The sequence below is a fragment of the Leptonychotes weddellii genome, chromosome 7 (assembly GCF_054177405.1).
Source record: "Leptonychotes weddellii isolate Sample4059 chromosome 7, ASM5417740v2, whole genome shotgun sequence".
NCBI lineage: Eukaryota > Metazoa > Chordata > Mammalia > Carnivora > Phocidae > Leptonychotes > Leptonychotes weddellii.
The window spans coordinates 38,909,440-38,930,151 of NC_138375.1; the positions used below are offsets into that span (position 1 = coordinate 38,909,440).

General features: G+C 54.3%; 1 protein-coding gene across 4 annotated transcripts in view; it reads left to right on the plus strand.

The window, feature by feature from the left end:
- Positions 1–9,227: 9,227 nt before the first annotated feature.
- SYNPO (synaptopodin) overlaps positions 9,228–20,712 on the plus strand; it is a 36,678-nt gene continuing 25,193 nt past the window's right edge. Inside the window, exon 1 of one of the 4 annotated variants that reach the window (XM_081825633.1) lies at positions 9,228–9,636. In XM_081825633.1, coding sequence (XP_081681759.1) covers positions 9,243–9,636 — 394 coding nt within the window. In that variant the 5' untranslated portion in view covers positions 9,228–9,242. Of the gene's footprint in view, positions 9,637–15,370; positions 15,555–16,064; positions 16,244–19,625; positions 19,642–20,712 lie in introns of those variants that run through there. The other 3 variants (XM_081825635.1, XM_081825638.1, XM_081825639.1) reach the window with 3 other exon arrangements.

Genomic DNA, 20,712 nt, shown 5'->3' on the forward strand with positions numbered 1-20,712 from the left:
GTCCATGATAGCATCATTTTATCACGTAATAAATCCTTAAAAAGTTATCAATGAGACATTTTACATTCTTCCTTGGGTACAAAATCTTTGAAATCTGGTGGTATCCTTCATTGACAGTACATCTCAATCTGAACTCGCCACATCTCAAGGGCTCGGTAGTGCAGGGGGCTAGTGACCACTGGATTGGAGAGCGTAGCTCTATACTAGACTGTCTGCCAAGGTGCTTATGTGGAATATCCTAGCGTGCAGGAAGAATCCAGTACATATTGGCCTCTATTATGCTTATTTTTACTACTGATTTTCACTGGTGGTGGTCCAGGGCAAAGCTGGGCTGAGGCCCCAAGCCCTTGGCATAAGCACTGATATCTCTATTCTTAATCTGAGTCTTCCAAGTCGGCAGCTTGCTGTCTCCCAGGCTAAGCCACGCTTCGTGGATCCTTGGCCTGTGCGTTGAGAAGAGCCAGCCTGACTCTCTCTAGGAGGGGAGGGAGAGGCCTGGCTGAGGCCTGTTCATCTCCCAGCTGGCCAGTGGAGTACCAAATGAAGTGAGGCCTCCTTGGGATGTATAAGCTTGTGCCCATCTGCTCTGGAGTGTGTGGGGTGTCCAAGAGCACATCTGGAAGGGAGAGGGCAAAGACCCTCCTGCCGTGCTCCCTCGAGGCAGCATCTCCTGCACACTTTAGGCAGACTGGGCCTTTAAATAGAACAAACAAACAAACAAACAAACAACCAAAATCCCCCACCACTGCCCCCTTCTCTCTCCTGGTTCCTGGACAGCAGCCGAGTGCTTGCCAAGAGGCAGGCAATGTGAGCCAGGGGTTCCCAACCCTGTCTGCATGTTGGAATCACCTGGGAAATTTCCAAATACACTGGTGCCCGGGTTCTACCTCCCTAGGCTGTAACTGAATTGGCCTGGGGGATGGCTGGGGCTTTGGTGTGTGTAAAAAGTCCTCTGGGGATTCTAACATGCAGACAGGTCTGGAAACCCACTGTGCTAACCTTTAGGGGTACAGGCTCATTTAGCCTTACAGTAGCTATGCTGTAGGTGTGGCATGGTTCCCACTTTACAGATGGAAAAGTGGGGGCTCACAGAGGTCAGATAGAGAACTAGCCCGAGGTCAGGAAACAGGCAGAGGAGGGATTCACTAGCCATGGTCATAAGCAGTGGTGTGCTGATAAATGTTAACAACTGGCTCTCCGGGGGCAGGGGGGGCAGCTGCCTGATTTGTATCATCTGCCCATCTCTATGGCGTAACAACTCCCACCATGGCCAATTTTGAGCTATCAAAGTTATGTCACCAAGTGCAGACTTGGGAAGACATTCACAGGGTCAGCTGTTGGGTCAGTATGGCAGGCTTCAGCTCAGAGCTGGGCCACGCTGCTGCGTGGGGGCGTCCTATTGAGGGGGGGTAGATACGATTAGTCATTTCCTGATTTTTTCATTATAGAACTCTTTCTCAACTGAAATTTTTGAGAACCCCAATATATCACACAGATAAAAAGCAGTATGTGATTAGCAGAAGCTTATTTTATGAACTTAAATCATAATATCACGCGTTTGTTCAACTGGAGAGAGCCGCAGGGCGGGGTGAGGGGCATTTATGAGCAAGGACAGTAGGTGGCACGAGGAGCAGCCTCTACTCAGAGCCAGGAGCCTTGTGCTCCAAGCCCACCTCAGACCCTCACTGCCCATATGGACTTGGGCAAGTCTCTGCCCCTGGGGCCTCCGTTCTCTTGCGTTTCCAGGAGACTGGACTGCATGCAGGACCCCTGGGGTGTGGTTTTTCAGGCCGGCCTTGACCCTGCGGCATCCCCCACCTGACCCCAGACAGCCTGGCCCTATATTTATAGCCATGACTTCAGTCTCTCCGGTTCTGCCGAAGCTGGTTCCCTGGCCCACATATTTATAAACCCAGCAGGGCAGAAATAGATGTGACGTGCATGGGACTTGGCTGATTTTGTGAGCAGGCTGGATTTGGCGAGTCCATTTGGAACAGGCTCGAGTCCTCCAGCATCCTGGGTGCTGGGATTCATGGGCAATCCGCAGCAGGAGAGCCACTTAGATCCCCCAAGCTCAGCCCTGCAATTGTGCGGTTTGGGGGCACCGAGGCCCCGGAGTGGAGGGATGTGGCCCAGGTCACAGAGGGCATGGCAGAGCCAAGGCCAGACCCTTAGGGAGCCCCCAAGTGGCCAGATCAGGTCCCAGGCACCCTCAAGTCCTGGCTAGTTGTTTTCCTGCTCTGGAACCATGGGCAGACTCATCCTCCTGGCCTCCATTCCCCCCATCTGTTAAATGGGGATAGTAGTAGGTACCTGCTTCATAAAGTTATTGGGGGGAATAAATAAGATCATAACTGATATAATGTATGAATTCAGTGCCCAGTACATAGTCAATATGCAATAAATGGTATGATTATATCCCCAGTCACCCCTGAACAGAAATAATAATGATCTCAATAGCTGCATCTTATCAAGTACTTACACGTGTTATCTGATTTAATCTTCACAACTCTATGACATCAATACTGTTATCCTCAAGTTCATGTTTTACATCGAGGGGACACTCTCAATTTAATGAATTTGGAAAAGAATGTTCTCAAAGAGATAATGCTAATATGCAAAATCATATTTTTATATCCAGGATTATAAAAATACTCAATCCTAAATGGTAGATTTGTTTGTAGTGGAAGATGAAATGAACAATTGCATAATCAGAATATTAGCATAAGAAATAAATCTCCCAGAGGTTTGCGGGGCTTATGTTCCCGAGTTTGCCACCTAATGTTGATTTTATGTATTTATAATTGCATATGAGAATTTAACATAATTGTGAACTTGAAATACATCTGCCATAAAAACACAGAATGGTATCTGTCAAGGTTTTTCATATTAATATCACTGTTTTCTCTGTCCTCCTAATACACAGCAGTCCCTGCTTCCCTTTCCTGCTTAATTATTTTTCCGTTGTACTTATCACCATCTGACATGCTTTATTTATTTATTATCCATCCACCCCAGCTAACATGTGAGCTTCACGTGGGCAGGGCCTTTTTCTTTTTTGTTCACTGTGTACCACCAGTGCTTAAAATAGCCGATGGCACATAGCTGGGCATTCAGTGAGTACGTGTCGAATGAGTGAAGGAACAAATGAATGACTGAGTCGCCATTCTACCAAGAAGGCAACTGAAATCCGTTGAGATGATGTGACTGGTCCGGTTACCCAGCTATTGTGAGGCTGAACTGAGGTCCGGCTGACACTCATCTCTCCTGAGACCACCCAGCATGCCCAGCTTGGGGTGCTCTTCCCAGCCCTTCACCTCTCACCAAGGGATGGTTTCCTGACGCCTCCAGAGCTCCCTCCAGCTTCACATGATGCCCCCCGACACTGGCTCCTTCCTCCCCAGGGTGTGGACGGGAATGGAGGAGATGAGAGAAAGAGGGAGGAAGGAGGAGAGGTCAGAGCAGGCTGGGCAGCCAGAGCAGAGATGGCTGGAGGCTGAGGCAGGAAGGAAGGAGGGGAGGATTGGTCAGTCTGTCCTGCAGCACTGGAGGGAGGGGTCAGTAATGTGTGGTCACGTTTGCATATCCTTCTAGAGCTGACTTCACTCACGGGAAAATGCCGGGACAGGGCAAGTCCAAGGAGGAATCAGGGATAGTTTCAATCTTGGCAGCTTCTACCCCCACCAGCCATTCTGCCCAAGGCCTTTTTCAGCTGGAGAAATGGAGGCCCACTGTAAGAAAGTGACTCTTCCGAGGACATATAGCAAGATAATCGTGAACTCCATTTTTGCCCCTAGGCTGTGTATACAGTTAATGCCTCAGTCACCCTGCACTCATTACTGCACCTGATAAATATTTATTGAGTAACTACTATGTGCCAGGCAATGTACCAGGTGTTGGAGATAATCTCCTCTCTCTTTCTCTTCCAACCTTCCCTCCTCCCATCCTTCCTTCTCATTCATTCATTCGTTCATTCAGTAACTAGTTACACTATTGAGGCATGCTTTACACTCTTTTGGATAAGAGTGCTATTTGGAGCTAGACTGTCAGGATACGAACCCTGACTCAGCCACTTACTTTAAGCTGTGTGAGCTTGGCGAGTCACACAAGCCCGACCTCCCTATCTGTAGAATGGGATAATAATAGCACCTTCCTTAGAGTGTTGTGACGAGGATCGAATGAGTTACTGCACACTAAGTGTCTGGAACAGCACCTGACATAGTAAACACTTCATAAACATCAGCTATTATCATTGTTATTGTTATTATGTGCCTGGCTCTGTGCCAGGTGTTGAGGAAATTGCTCCAAAATGTTCCTCTGGCAGGGATCCCTGCAAGCCAGCCCTCGTTTCAGCCTCCCACCTTCTCCTCCCGGCCCCACCCCCAAGAACTGGGCCTTGCAGTGGCTCCCCTTGTCCTATTGGGCTGCCCTCTGCATCTCTTCTCAAGCCAGGAGGAGAGAGGGTCCAGGAAACCGCAGCCTGTCACAATTTTGTCTTTCAGCCTTACCTCCCTCTGCCCTGCCACAAATGTAACCTCAGCCTATCCAGGCCATCATGTTCCTCCAGATTCATCCCCAAATGGTCCTGGGCCTTAATGGATGGAGTACCTTCCAACCATCAGAATGCCAAGCACTTCCTGTCAAGGTCCTTCAAATCCAACTGAAGCGTCATCATCCCCAGGAAGCCCTCCTTCCTTCCCCTTAGCCAAGAATCATGAGATCTGCCTTTGAATCTGCATTTCCCTTTGTTTGCAACTGTTTTTTTCTAATTCTGTGAGCAATGGGGAGCCATGGAGGGTCCTTGAGCAAGTGAGCAACACATTCAAAGCTGCACTTTAGAAGAATGGACTAGACCCTGTAGAGGGTGGAGACAGGAAGGGACTGCAGGTCGGGGAGGCTAGGTATGGAGACTTCTGGGGCAAAAGGGCCTTCAGAGGAATGAGAGTCTAGTCTTTCTGGGCTGCTTCTCCCCTCTCTGCCTACTTCCATCCCCCCACTGTAGAATCAGATCCTGTGATTTTCCCCAATATGACTCACTAAGTCAGTGGGAGAGTCAAAACTGGGACCCCAGGCTCTGACCCCTGCAATGCACCTACTTAAGCCTGACCCTCACCACCCCTCACTCCCTCTACCCTCCCCTGCAGCCACAAAGCAGGCTGTGGGAACTGGGGATGCGGAATCCGGGGAGGCCAGACTGTGCTGTACACTCATCTGGCTATACATTCATCCCCAGGGCCCAGCAGCTGAGCCGCATACAACAATGCTCCCTCATTCTCTTCAGAGTGAAGGAATGAGCCTATGTTTTTCAATGAATCCCTACATCAACCCTTTGAAGTACATCCTATTTTAACCCATTTTGCAGCTGGGGAAGCTGAAGCTCACAAATATGAAGAGACTTGCCCACGGTCAGGCAGCCACTAAATGGTAGAGTCAGAATTTGAACCCAGATCTGATTCCAAAGCCAGTGTCTCCCCCACCACATAGCGAACAGCAGGAGGAACATGAGGCTCCCAAGGCCATGTTCCCTGGGCCCACCCTCAGGAGATCTGGGCAGGCCCTCAGACTGTATGGACAGGGAGTATAGAGCATCTGACTCACAGCTCAGCTGGGTACCCTGTTTGGACTGCCGGAGGTCAGGAGAGGGAGGAGGGAAAGCTGACCCCACAGGGTGGAGCAGGACTTAGCGGGAGGCAGGTGCCTGGGTGCCTGGGTCCTAGTGCCAAGCTTGCATCTGACTTGCTGGGTAACCTGGGCTTCTCCTCCCTGGCTCTGGGCTCAGAGTTGCCCTCTCTGAGAAAAGAGCAACAGGTTTGTGCCTTCTGTGTCAGCCCTGCCTGCTGAGGCTCAGTACCCCTGGAGCCTGCGGCCCGATGAGGGATGTGGGTCTGGGGGAGCCAGAATTAGAGGACCCCCCTCCTGTTTCTGCTGAGGTTGGAGCAGGCTCTCTCCTGCCCACCTTGGAGATGTGTCCACACAGACAGGCCCCCTGCGGGGGTTGCCGGAGATAGTCTCCAGCCACTGGGAGCAGAGGGTAAGAGCCCAGAGCCCAGCAGCTGGACTCACGTCCTGCTCTACCCCTCAGCACTGCTGTGCCTCTGGATTTGGACTTCATCTCTGCTTGCCTCAGTTTCCTCATCCGTAGGCAGCGCACACACACCTGCCACCCAGGAGTGTTCGGTAAAAGGCTTGGCCGTGCACTAGAGGCTGCTCAGTAAGGGGAAGCTGCCATTCCTGCTGTGGGTCCTGACCACCCTGCCCCTGCCCTAGGCTCCTGAGCTCAGTGGGTGTTCCAGCACTCAGGCCGCAAGGGGCCTGCCCAGGCCCCCCAGCTGGGTTGGGAGTCCTCCCTCCTCAGGAGGGAGACTTGCATTGGAGTGCTCCTGCCAACCCCTCCCTCCTGGCTTGGCAACGTGAAGACAAAGCCGGCCAAAAATATTTGTGTGGGTGGCGGAAAGTTAACTCTTCCGCCTCTCTCTTCTTTCCTGGAAACCGTGGCCACCGTCAAATACAGCAAAACAGAAGCAGAGAGAGAGCAAGGCGAAGCCCCTGTGGGGCGTCAGAGGGAGCCCTGCCCCCCGCGCCCACTCCCGCCTGTTGCCATCTGGCTCTGTGACGGTGTGGGTGGTAGTGGAGGCGGGTGGTGGGGAGCGGGGCTCCATGGGCTTAAAATCACGGCATCCTGCGATGCCAGGGTCGGATGGACCCTCCGGCATCATCCGGCTCAACCCCAGCCATTGTGCCTTGCGGCAAGCGGACTCAGGGATACAGAAGGCACCTGCCCAAGGTCCCATGGCCAGTTAGGTCTTTTCAGAATTCTACTGGCTCTTCATGAGATTCGAAGATTCTGTGACCCTCTAGTGTGGAAACCTGGCAGCAGCTGAGTGAGACAAGGCACAGAGAGGAGAGAGGCGCCGGAGCTATCCCTTCCACGTCTCTGTGTCCACCCCCACGGTCAAGGTGTCAGAGCTGGGTTCAGATGGAGCCCTGCCGCTTACTAGCTGTGTGACTTAGGCACAAGCCACTTCGCCTGTCTGAGCCTCAGTTTCCTCACTTCGGAAATGGGATAAGAGCAGTACCTCTCTCGAAGCGTTGTCGTGATGATTTATTTCAACAACCTCAGTGAATAACCCAGTGTGGAACAGGTGTTCAGTTCTTCTCTGGGCAGAAGGTTGGCTTCTTTGTGCTCATTTCACTGCCACAGAGGCTGCCGTAACAGGTGCCTGTTCTCTTTCTGATTCTGACGCTTGTTTGCCTTTCCCTGGTTGGCGCTGATTTGCCCCAGGGCCTGGTGATGCACTTATCTTTCCCCTTGCCTACCACACTCTCCTGGCACAGCTCCCCAGAGGCCGAGGCCTTGGCCCAGCCTGCTGGGGTGGGGGGGCCTGACCCCACCTGGAGGGCGGAGGAGTGACCTCCAGGTCAAGGACCACAGCAGGCGAGGTCACTAGTGTCCCCAGACTTCCATCACATCTCAGGATTCTCCACTATTCATGGCCAGCCAGTGTGTGTGTGTGTGTGTGTTTCTTGGGGGGGTGGTTCTTCTCTCCCCATTTCCCAGTAGGATGAGATTCAGAGAGTGCATACTTGCCAGAGTTATATAGCTAAGCGGTGGTGGAATCTGTTAACCAAGATCTATAAATCCCTGGGTTTCCTCCCTGTGTACATAGCCACTGGCCCTGTTTTAAGCTCTAGCTGCCCATCCTGGGGCATCTTGTCTACCTCCGCCCTGTGCCTCCACAAATGATTTTCAAGCCTTTGTCTCCAGCCTGGAGCTCTCCCCTGCTCTCCAGGCCCCTACGTGGAGCTGACCACACTCATCTCCCTTGGAAGCCAAATCAAACTCATCTCCCTGCTCCTCTGGATACCTGCTCCTTCCCAGGTACCCCTGATCTCTATTAACAAAATCACCCTGTCACCAGAGCGACAAACCTGCAGCCTAGACTCCTCCCTCTTCCTCCACACCCACTCTCCATCTGCCTCCCAGCCCAGCCAGTTCTCCCGCCCAAGTTCCTCTCCCACGCATCCCCTCCCCGCATCCCGCATACCCTATGAGAAGCCTCCTCGTCCCCTCTCTCCGAAATCATCAACTTTGTTAACATTTATAAATAATCATACTGTTATTATTATGGTTCTTGTTATCATTCACAGCTCCCCCCACCGGATTTTAAGGCTTCATGAAGCCAGAGTACCGTATCTTCTTTATCCCCATTGTATTCCCACTAGCTTGTACGGTGTCTGCCATCAACAGAAGCTCAAGACATTTTTGTGTAATAAAAGAATAGCCAACATGTATTAAATTATATCTCAGAAACCATACTGAGTCCTCGGCACGCATTTTCTCACTTAATTCTCCATGCAACACTACATTGGAAATATTAGAGTTCCTATTTCACAGATGGGAAAGCTGAGGTTCAGAGAGGCCATGTGACTTGCTGCCAGCTCCACAGGTGGCAGGGCTCGGGGTCTAGCTCAAAGCCTGGGCACAAAAGCACACTGCTGCCACCGTCCCCCTTGGGGCACAGCCCCCTCAGGGGGTCCCTGGCCCCAGCCTTGCATCCTCCGCCCCATCGTTCCTGCGATGCCTATGGTGTATGTACCTTTGCAGGCATGTGAGGGAATTCTTTCTAGGCGGTTAAGTATTTTTAAATAACTAGATACTTATTTAATGTGTATTAGGAGGGAAACGACTTAGCACAACATACTTGTGGTTTTCCCGCAACTATTGCTTCAGATAAGTCTGAAGTAATAGAAGTAAGTTATTTAAAGTTGATTTATGGAAAAATATTAAGCAAATAGGGTGTCAGGTGGCATAAGGTTATGGTGAAAATTTGGGATGTTGAGTGACTGAAGTTTGGGACTTTTCCATGGGTGTGTGAGACCTGTACCCCAAGCCCCAGCCAGTTCTCAGGGCCCCCTCAAGGTGGGCAGGTCTCAGACATTCAGCCCAGAACACCCAGCAGACTGTCTCATGTTGCTCTTTCTTTTCTCCCTGGGCAGGTAGATCATCTTGAAGGAGGGCCTCACAGACCAGACACAGGTTGAGAGGAAGGTTTGGGGGCCTACCACCCCACCCAGCCCAGGAGGGCCCCACGGTTGGACCTTGCCCCAGCTCTGGGACTTGGCTGAGGGAGACAAAGCTGCAGAGAGCCAGAGAGGAGACCCCAAGAGGAGCAAAGACCGGTGTTCACATAGGTGGCTGGCCTGGCCCCAGCTTCTCTGCCTCACTAAGGAGAGGCAGCATCATGCTGGGTCCCCACCTTCCACCTCCACCCCGTGGACTCAGCGAAGACAGGCCTACCCCCTGCACCTTCCGGATCCCTGATGGGAGCTACAGGTGTCTGGCCTTGGAGGCTGAGGAGAGCAGCAGCGAGGAGGGCCTCCAGGGAGAGGCAGGGCTCGTGAACTTGGAGGAGGACAGGAATGGGGACAACTCGGCTTGCAGAGCCACCCAAGGAGCACCAGAGCTGCCCAATGCCCTGGGCATCCAGCCACCCAGCTGCTTCAGGGAAGCACGACGGGGGCCCCAGCATGATAACAGGGCCAGCCAGGACTGGGACGTGGTGAAGGCTCAGCGGGTGGTGACAGCCCGCTCCAGCTCCAGCCCCAGCCCAGGGCCCAGGGTTGCCCAGAAACCAGGTAAGCTCACACCCCTTTCCTCCTGGACTGCCAGAGCCCACCGGACACCCCACAGGTCTCCTAACCATACTTTCCCATGATACGTAACAGCGCCTCACTGTCCCACGGCCACGCCCCAATTAACAGCTGTGGGGAGACAGGCGGGGGGGCTGGAAGTTTCATGCAGACCCAGCTGTGCAGCATCTACGCCCACTCTTCTCTCTGCCAAAGGGGCACATGACAAGTCCGCGAGAGAAAGCCCTGTGAGCATGCTCGGCTAAACGGAGGTCCATCTCTCCCTCTTGTCATTCGTGGCAACAAATGGCCTTGGATTCCAGGCAATGACGGGGCAGGACGGCCTCACTGAACATACTGTACCCCGGCTGCTCGAGGGTGCTGGGGACACAGCACTTGGCAAAGCAGATGAGCTTGCTGCCCTCGTGGAGTTCTCGAGGTACATGCTAAAGCCTCGGATCCAATCTGACCTCCTGATTTTGCAGGTGGAAAAACTGAGGCCCAGAGTGAGCAAGAGACTGCTCCAGGTCTCTCGGCCTGTTGGTGGCTGAGCTGGGCCACATTCCTCCCCCAGGCCCCCGTTTCCCATCTATTAGAGACGACAGAGGCAGGATCTATGTCACCTGGGCTGCAGCGAGGACCCAAGGACAGTGTATAAGGAAGAGTTCAGGGTGCACTGCCTGGAAGGAAGGAAGGAAAGAAGGATGGAAGGGAGGGAGTCAGGGAGGGAGGAAGGAAGGAAGGAAGGAAAGAAGGATGGAAGGGAGGGAGTCAGGGAGGGAGGGGGGAAAGAAGGAAGGCGGGGAGGAAGGAAAGGAGGGAGAGAGATCATTTCCCCACAGGCTCAGGAGACAGCAGAGCAGGGCAGGACAGGGAAACCCACACTGGATCACCTTCATTGCCCGGGCCCATGGAAACGCTGAAGTGGGTCCAGACGGGGAGGACGTGAGCCCAGCCATGCTTACTGAGGCAGGAGCCGCCGCCAGCAGATGCTGGGGGCACAGGGCATGTGGGCCACACAGGCCTGGGAGGGCTAATGCGTCAGGAAACTGGAGGAACACCTCATTTCTCTGCAGGCAAGGCTGCTGCCCTGGCTGACATCCCACCGGCCGTCCCGCCCACTCTCCTTTCTGAAATAATTCTCGCCAGGCTCTGATCCTCCTCCATGGCCAGCATTGCCCGCCCCCCCCCACCCCGCCCCACTCCCCCACGCTTGGGTCACACAGGGAGCTGGACGGGATCTCCAGCAGATGCCTTCGATGCATCAAGGGCAAGAAGAAGGAGGATCCAGGAGGGCCCAGCAGCCTTGAACTTGGAGATGGGCCCTCATACCAGAGTTAGCCCAAACTCAGGTCCCCAAGAGCCTGCAAGCCCCAGGACCTGCTCCCTTCCCTCTCACAGACCCTGGCTGAGGGTCAGGAGCCATGGTGCTGGTTCTGGACCTGATACCAACCGGCCAAACCCCAGCAAACTGCTTTCCCTTGGTGAATTTCAGTTTCCTCATTCGTGAAAATGAAATTAAAATAGGAGCCCTCTCTATCTCACAGAGCGATCGTGAGGTTGCAATGCTCTTAGATTGGGTTAGTGTTTTGGAAATTTTAGAGTGATCACATGATGGACATTAATAATAATTAAAATGATCATCACCAACTCAACAGTATGAAAGCTATTATTTAAGTAAGTCCTTATGTGCCCAGCCCACTGTGCTAAGAGCTTTACCTATATCATTTCACTTAACCTCAGAGCAATCTCCATGAGGGACATACTACAATTATCTCCATTACACGGATGAGAAGATTGAGGCTCAAAGAACATAGGTGACTTGTCTAAGACTCCTGACTCGTAAGCTGCTATGCCATGATTCAACCATGGTTTTTTGAATACAGGACTTTGTTCTTAGCCACCACTGTATTCTGGAGTTACAAGGGGACAGTGTCGTCTGTGACCTCCTGAAGTGGAAGAGACCATGAGTGAAGGCAGGAGAGGGGCCACCTTTAATGAATCCTGTTGGTCCTTACACAGAGCTAGGTCATTTTGTGGTATCCCATTCTCGTCCATATCACTATATGGCCTTCCAAGGCAGGTATTAATCCCCCCATTTTATAGGTGACACAGCTGAGGCTCAGACACCTAAGTTCCTTGCCCAAAGTCACATTGTCAGTGTGGGAGCTGAGACTACGATCAGTCTTTCTTCCTCACAGTCCGGCTCATTTCTTCCTTTAATGTCCAGCCAAATGGCCTCCAGTTCTGGCCTGAACATTTCTAAGGATGGAGGGGGCAGGAGTGACCTTAGGACGAATGTCTCAGGGAAGTCTTCTTGGAGGTGGAGGCAGGAAGGAAGCTGGGTCTTGCAGGAGAGTTGAAATCCAGGTGGTCTTGGGTCAGAGTCCACTCTGGCCTTTCTGCTCCCTCAGGAAAGGGAGCGGCCAGAGTCCCTTCTCTCTGCCTGGAGATCCGGAGCTAAGAGGCCTGTGGAGCTGCCAGGTTATTAGTGGATTAGGGCTTCCTTTTAAAGCTTCCTCCCAGTACCGCCAAAGGATTATAAGCATCTTCAGACAATTACCCCCGTCCTTCCGCAATTATACCGCCTCTCTTGAGTGCCCCCTGGCAGTTTTAAGGATGGGTCATGGCATCTTCTGCCTTGGGCACCCACCACCTGGGGTGGGTGGGCACTGGTGCCATTTCTCTAAAGCCTGAGTACCAGCTGAGCAGGGCAAAGTGTCATCCTCGGCAGGCTGGAGGGGCAAAGTGTGCAGAGAGATGAGGTGAGCAGTGGCCGGCAGCTCAGGTTTCCTGCCATCAGGAGAGAACATACATGGGCAGGAAAGTGTCGGGTAGGGCTCATGATGGGGACTCCGCCAGCAATAGCTGGTCCACAACTCACCAAGAGAGCCCGGAGCTACTGCCACTGTCCTCCCCACAAGGTCTCAGCTGCGCATGACCAGCAGGGCCGGTCGAGATTATTGTGGCGATAATCTTGTGGAGACTCTGAAGCCCAGAGATGGCAAGCAGCTTGTCCAAGGTCACACAGCCCGTTGGTACAAAGCTCGAGCTGGAACCCAGGGCTTTTGCCCCCCAGTACAGCTGCCACACGCTGTCCTGTTTTGTATGGGTTACTTCATTTCGTCCTCTGAACAACCCTATGAAGTTCATACTTTCCTTACCTCTGCTTCACAGATGAGGAAACTAAGGCACAATGAGTTTAAGTGACTTGTCACAGTCTTAGGCCCGTGGGTGGAGGAGCCGAGGTTTGAACCCCAGGAGGTCTGGGCTCATGCTTTCAACCACCTCCTGTGCTGCCTTGTCTCCATGGAAACAAGGCAGCAGGCTGTGTTCTTCCACCCACCTAGGGCTGGAAAAAGGTTGTTCAAGCTCTGGAGGATGGTGGAGGATTCTGCCAAGCCATATTTCACCCCCTCCCGTACACTTAGGGAGACCTGGGACCCACTACTGATCCAGCCCCTCCTGCATCTGTGGCTTGGGGAGAGCTACCTTCCCTCCTCCCCAGGCCATTTGCTACCGGGGGCCTTTCCAACTCTAATGGACACGCTCTGAGCCTCTAAGGTGGGGATGAGGGTGTGAATCTGGCTTGTCAGATGCACCCTGCCCCTGGCCGTGTCTATACCGTTGAGGCAGAGGAACCCCTGGCCACTGTAGGAGCTGACAGTGGTCACTGGACCAAAGACAAGATGCCTGCTCTTTAGGCCTGTGGGAGAAGGTAGACAGAGCAGGAGGCTGGGCGGGATGCCATCCACGCCCCCTCTCACTTCCACAGGGACCAGCATAGGAGGGCAATGGTGTGGGAGCAAGACACACAGGCTCACACGTACCTCACACATGCACTCACGCACGGTCACACCCCCCCAAAGGGGTGCATATATGCACATGGTATCTCCACACCATGTTCTTACGCAAATACGCACATGGATATAATCACACATCCGCACACACGTGCACACATATGCATGCCCTCAGATACCTACATATCCATGCATGGGGCATACAGCAGTACACCCTTCCACACACACACACACACACACACACACACACACACACCTCACTTGGGCGTGCCTACCTTTCACATGTGGACACATGTATCAGATTTGCACACAGAGCTACAGTCCCACCTGGAAACATCCAAGCACACATATTCCCTTCCTTACATACAGGTTAAAAGCATGTTCTTTTCTCCATTTTCTTTTGCTCACATACCTACACTTTAAAATCTCTCCTGCATGCACACATTCTCTCCTACAGGCATATCCACTCTTGCACACCCACTGTCACACACCTACGTATAGACTGAACCACTTTCTGTCCTCCTTCCTCTTCCCCATCTCTTTCTCTTTCATACCCACCCACACAGTAATTCTAGCTTCTCTCCTCCCTCCCCCTCTCTCTCTCACCCACACAGTTTGTTTCCTGGTTCCCCACAGGCTGGGCTATAGCCACTTTTCTAGCACATGTACTCATCAGGCAGGCAGTAGCTTACCTGGTGCCAATCCCCAGGACCCCCTCCATGTGTCCCACCTCCACTTGTGACAGCCCCAGCGCAAGATCCGCACAGGGCCAGAGGGATTCTCTGCAGACCCTGAGGCCCACCAGAGGGATGGGAGCAGCCAGGGAGGGTTTGCCCCCCTGTCACCTGACCTCCTGCACGCTGAGCCCACCCGCTGGGGACAGGGGATGTCCCAAGCACAGGCCACCTGCAGCTCTGGGTTTCACAGGCCCTCTGCTGGGGTGGGCTCACATCAGCACACTTCTAGCTTCCTCTAGCAGAAATCTAAACACAGAACCTTGATATGAAAGACAAATGAAAGTGGAACCATCCTTCACCCTGGTTGAAGGGGTGGGGTACTTGGAACCCAGGGAAACTTTGGTGAAAACCCAGGCCAACGCTTTTCCAAGTGTAGTTTTTTTTTTCAAAATTGGTGGGAGTGTGAAAGGTGCTTGTTATCAGTACTGTTTCCAAGCCCACTGGCTCCTCACCACTGGGAGGGTGTGCTAGAATGTGGGCGTCTCGACCGGTACCAGCATCCGCACTTGACTCTGAGGCACACTGACCGCTGCCATGGGGCTCTGCTAGCCCAATCTGAATGGCATTTAGTTCAATGAAAAGATGGGGAACTGAGACCCAGGAGCCGCACAGCCTCCCTGCCCTGGCTGCTCCGGACCCACCCGTTAAGCCCGGGGATGGCCCCAGGCCAGCGGGGAGGTGGCAAGCTTCCTCGGTCCCCATCTGTCTGAGTCCTGTCAAGGTAGACAGTTACGCTAGTCACCAGGGCTGAGAAGGGCTAGGGAAGATGGGCCTGAGGGGTACTGCATCTGGGTCAGAAAGGAAAGGGGCTGGGGAGGTGGGGATGGTATCAATTCTGGGGACAGAATCACAAAGACACATTTAAGACAGGGGTGGTTGGTGGGAATTGAGAAAAAAGATGGGGAGACAGGAAGAACTGGGTGAAATGAAAGCAGAGGATTTTAGGGACTGACCTGGAGATACAAAAAAGGAGGAGGAAACAGAGAGGCACAACGAGGTAGCAGAGTGCGGCACAAGGGAAGAAAGCGGGAGAACAGGGGGACCGCCGGGATCCCTGGGCCGAGCCCGCAGGGAAGGGAGTCGCCCCACGGGGGTGGGGGTGGGGGGGAGCTGGGCGGGGCGGCGGGCGGGGCGGCGCTAGGGCCCCGGGGAGCGGGCGGCAGGAGCGCGGCTGGCCCTCCCGCCCGCCCAGCCCTCCCGGCTCCCGGCTCCGGGTCCCCGAGCAGCCCGCTAGGAGGTGGTGGCGGCGGCGGCGGCGACGCGGAGGGGGCGCCCGGGGCGGAGCGGGGACGGCGGGGGTCTCGGGGCGGGGCGCACTGACGGACGCGGCCAGGTGCACAGAGGAGGCGGCGCCGGTGAGCTCGGGGACCGCGCGCGGCGGCAGGAGGTGAGTGAGGGGCGCTGGCGGGGCAGGGGTGCCGGCGCCCGGCGAGCCTCGCCCCTTCCCACCTGTGCCGTTCCCCGCGCCGCCCAGGTGGAGGTGGTACGTCTGGGCTCCGGTCCCCGCGCACAGGGTGACCTTGGCCGAGTCGCTGCTACAGTGTGGACCTCAGTTTCCCCATCTGTACGGTGGCGGGGGGGACGGGGGGACGTGCTGGGGAAAGCTGGAATCTCTCGAGCAGCCCCGGAGCGGGAGGACGCCACGACGCGGGGAAGCTACTTCCCGGGGCTGCGCGGGGGGTCCGGCGCTCGATCCCCAACCCGCGAGCGCCTCGGGGGGCCGGGGCAGCCCGGGCTGACGGGTGGGCACCCGCCGGAGGGCTCTGCGAGCCGCTAGCCGACTCCGGGAAAGGCGGGCTGGGCTCGCGCCGGGGTGACCAACATGGGCGCCCGTGGGGTAGCAGAACGGCGTGTGCTGGCCTCGCGTCCCCCTTGCCGCGGGCGGGGCGGCGGCGCGGGGCTCTGGCGGGGCGGGCGACGCATGCGGGACGCGGAACCTTCCGACCGTGGGGAGCACCGGCCGAGCCCCCTGGGCAGATCGAGGCCCTTCCTGAGCACCTAGGGGCAGAGGAGGAACTGTCCTAAGGGCTCTACAGCAGAGTCGCACAACACCCTGACCGCTACCCCGTTTGCAAGGTGAGAGCCATGGAGGTGAAGTGAGGGGAGGGTGGGGCTCCTTCCGAAGCCCTACACTGCGGAATCAGGGGCTCCAAGCAACCCCTGACAAGACCTCTCTGAGGACTCTGGGGCAAGGGTCTCCCTTTCTCCCTACCGCCACCCCCAAGTTATGGGCTTACTCTGGATTGGGACAGGGACCCCCCGAGTTCCTGGTCTCGGTTGTCTACAAGGAACAAGAGTGAGCAGGGAAGCACCAGACACCCCACTCCCCACCCTATCCTGAGTGACAAGTGACACTGGAATAAACCAACTTGCTGTGTGATCTGGACGCAAGCCCTGTCCTTGCTGGCTTCCAGTGACAGAGTGGGCAGAGGACCCCCGAGGGGACAACTGCATTGGAGACAGCAGGGACTGGGTGGGTGAAGGGGGCAGTCTGAGTGTGCCCCGCCCCTGTCATGATGCAAGGCCTAGGATGAGAGCAGATGCTGATCAGAGGGACTAGGGTATGCTGGGGTAAGAGACTGGAAGTCTTGCTGGTGCCCACCAGCCTGTCACCACCCCCATGCCTGCCCCCCCCATCCTGTGCTGGGGGGCAGAGCCACAAACAAACCTCGGTATTACCTCAGGCAGTGGGATGGGGCTCCTTGAGGGAGTTGAAAATACCCTTTGGAGTGGGGTCCCCTCCTTCTGTCTCTATGTGAGATCTTGGTTTGGCTCTTCCTCCTCTCTGGTCCTTAATTTCCCCATCTGTACAACAAGGGGAATGGACTAGAATCACTCTAGTTTGATATTCAGAGAACTTCCGAAAGGCAAGGTTTTTGCTGCCGTGCTGCCCCAGCTCCCACTTTTTTCAGGGTGGCCCCCACTTTGCAAGCTGTGGGCTAGCTCCCCCCATCTCCCAAGCTAGCCCCTAAATTAAGCTGTGGTTGGAATCAGCACTTATGGTTAAAAATAAGACCTTTAACCCCTTCCCTCTCTTATTGGCTGTTGCCCTTCCCCTAAGGTGAAAAAAAGGACAAAACCCTGTGGCATTCAGGTGCCCACTCCCTAGCTGATCCCCAGCTTCTTCAGTCAGCATTTTATCTACTCTCCCCATTCTAGAGTCAGGGAGACTGAGGCTGGGGAGGGGATGAGCTCTGCCCAGGGTAGTTCTGTGAGTAGAAGGCAGCAGAGCCCCCCCTCCTTAGGACAGAGCAGCTCCTTGATAAGGGAGGGGGCCTAGTGACAGAGGACCATCTGGAGAGATGGGAGAAGCACAGGAGGAACAGTCTCTATGTGTCCTTTTCCCCCTATCTCCATGGTTGACACATGTCACCCTGAGCCTAGGAGTCCCTCCACCTGCCGCGCTGCTGTCCCATGGGCCTGGCCTGGGAGGCACCTTTTCCTTCAGGGCAGCTCCCAGGCTTCCAGACATGAGCTCATCAGAGCTGCTGATGCCAGGAAGGGAGGGACCGAGGCCGGGAAGCAGGCAGGGCTGCCCAGCTCGGGGCACTGCAGGCCCCCAGGGAAGTGGAAGGGCGCCTCCATTGTGGAGGATTTGTAGGCTCTGGCCCCCACTGTTGTGTGGAGGCAGGGACAAGCTTGGCCAGCAGAGGGTCAACGGGGGTGGGGATGAGGATGGCCAAGTGCCCTCGGCTGCAGGGCAGGGACCTGGGTGTTAAGCTGATCTCTGCTGCTTGCTTGCTGTGTGACCTTGGGTGAATCCCTTGCTCTTTATGGACCTCAGTGTCCCTGGCTAGCTACAGGATGAGGTGGGTCCTTAGGCACTAGGGTTACAGTAATGAACAAGAGAGATGGGTCCCTGTCCTCAAGGAGCTTGCATTTTGATTGGAGAAATAGACAAGAAAAAGGAGGGCAAAGAAAAACACAAGATATTTTCAGATAGAATATATATATGCGCCATGCTGCTAAGATGGAGAACAATTTGGAGGGGATACTTTGTGTTGGTGGTTAAGGAAGGCCTCTCTTACTCCATTGGAGTGGAGACCTGAATATTATTTGGAAGAATGGTCATGGCTGGCTTCATGGAGGAGGCATGTCCAGGACCTGGGTCTAGAAGAATGGGAGGGATTTGGTTGGGAGGAAGGGTATTTCAGAGGACAATAAATGGTTTAAACTAGGAGCTGGGGTGGGGGTTGGGGGCGGCCATTGGCTATAGATTATGAAAATGCCTTCATCCCCCATGGCTTCAGGCTGCAGACCCAAAGGAGCCCCAGGCCTGTGATCTGGTCAGAGGAGTGGCTGGGCTCTGCTGAGTTAGGCCTGCGTGTATGTGTGTGAGCTCATAGTCCTTTGTGAACTGTCCCTGGACACTGGGGCTCAGTCTCTACCTAGTGTGGCCAGAGGAGGAATCAGTGTGGGGACAGCCTCCAGGCCCTGTAATTCCAGAGGCTTACAAAAGCCCTCTCTCTCCAGAATGAAATCTTTACCAACTGGCCACTGCCTGAAATTCCACCATCCTAGCTTCATCTTTTCCACTTGGTGAGGCAGGATAGTATAGGACTGTGGCAACCCTCTACTCCCCTGCTCAGCCTCCCAGGCCCACTGCAGGTGAAGCAAAGTTCAGTCTACTCCTGTGTGACCAGCTTCCTGCGTGGCTAACCCGCAGATTCTGTGGCTGGACCCCTGGGTCCTCCTGGCTAGCTGGGAGATCTGAAGCATATTATATAACCTCTCTGGGCTTGCGTTTCCTCATCTATAAATAGAAATAATAATAAACCCTATCTTTACTGTTGTTTTGAAGTTAAATGATGATAAATGCTAAAAAAGATAACTCTTACTTCTTAAATAGTATTGTCGTGTTTTGATCTGTTAAAATAGCAAGGCTTTGAGGAGATGGACCCTAGCTCAAGACTCACATCTTGAGCTTTTTGATGTTTGGCCAGGAACAGGTTTTGATGGCGGGAGGATGGGCACAGCGCAGTGGGAAAGGGCCTGGACTGCACTTCAGGAGCAAATACTTGAACCTCTAGTCTTAGCTAACTGGCTGGTGGTCTGGGACAAATCATTTGTTTCCTCTGGGGCTCAGGCTTCGGTTCTGAGCTGCGATGAAATGGGGTAGGAAGGATGTGAGAGGATCATGGAAGTGAAAGATCTCAGCAGACACTAAAAACTTGGGGCCAGCTAGGAAAGGGCAGGCTAGATGAGCCCCACAGACAAGAGAGTAGGCTGACCTGAGACTCACACATCTAATCTTCTGGAATAAAATCTCTTGGAGACTAAGAGTGTTCGAGAGATAAAAACCAAAGTTCTTGAAAAAAAGTTAATATTTATGGTTACTTACTATGTGCCAAGGGTATCCTAAGTTCTTTACATGTCAACAACTCCATGAAGTAAGTGCTGTTATTATCAACATTTTACAGATGGGAAACTCCGGCACAGAGAGGTTAAGTGAGCTTCCCAAGGTCACACAGCTGGTAAGTGGCTAGATTCAAACCCAGGCAGTTTGGCTCCAGAGCCTGTGAGCTTAACTTCTGCACAATCTCTTCTACTTTAGATGGTGTGCCAGAAGCTCAGAGAGGCGAGGCCACCTGCTTAAGAACACACAGCGTTCCTCTTTGATCTTCTTCACCTCTATCCCTCAGGTCTTGGAAAGAGGAACCTGAGGTCTGGAGTCTGGGGTTCTGAGGTTGGCCCCTGAGCCAGCTCAGCCTTTTTTCTCCCTACCCCCCTCCTCCCCTGGGAGTAGGTCAGGGAGGATCAAGCGTACCCTGGGATGGCTGTGGGCACAGAGGCTCTGCCAGGGCCTGGCGAGTGGTATCATTAGTGTCATAGAGCTTGAGCGGATCCCAAGAGCTTGAGTTGTAATGAACTCCTATGGAGTCTGGCATGCCTCCCCTCACTGTACAGATGGGGGAAACTGAGGTCAGAGGGTCCAGGGACCAGCCCAAGGTCACACAGGTAGGAGGTGCTCTTTCTCCCCAGCCCTCCTGCCCTGCCTTCTGGGATGCTTAGTACTTGTGGGCTCCATGAGGCAATGGGACTTGGGGACACTCCCCCTGATCCCCAAGGTGGCCCTGGTCTCAGCCAGGACATGATTCCTGATACGGGGCCCTTTGGGAGGGTACATGGAGTTGGGGGGAGGGCGCTGATAAAAAATAGACTGTCACGCGCATGGGGAACAAGTATGCCACCACCCAGCGGGCTCCAGTTGGCTCCCCCAGGCCCGGCTGCCCGGCCCCACTCAGGGCTCCCGCTGGGGGCTCCGCCCACCCACCCTGGCACTGGGCCTGAGGCTGAATGCTCTCCCTCCTCCACCCCTGCCCAGCCGCCAGGCAGATGGCGCTCTCACTGAGCCTGGGTGGGCCCGAAGCTCAGCCGTAGGCTTTAAGCTGTGCCCGTGGGAGCTGGTGTCAGCACACGCTGGCTGTGTGATCTTGAGTGAGGCTCTTTCCCTCTCTGGGCCTCAAACACACCAGAGTAATGCTACCGCTGAAAGCTCTTGACCGCTTCCAAAGTCTTTGCCAGATTCCATGGCTCCTTTTAAC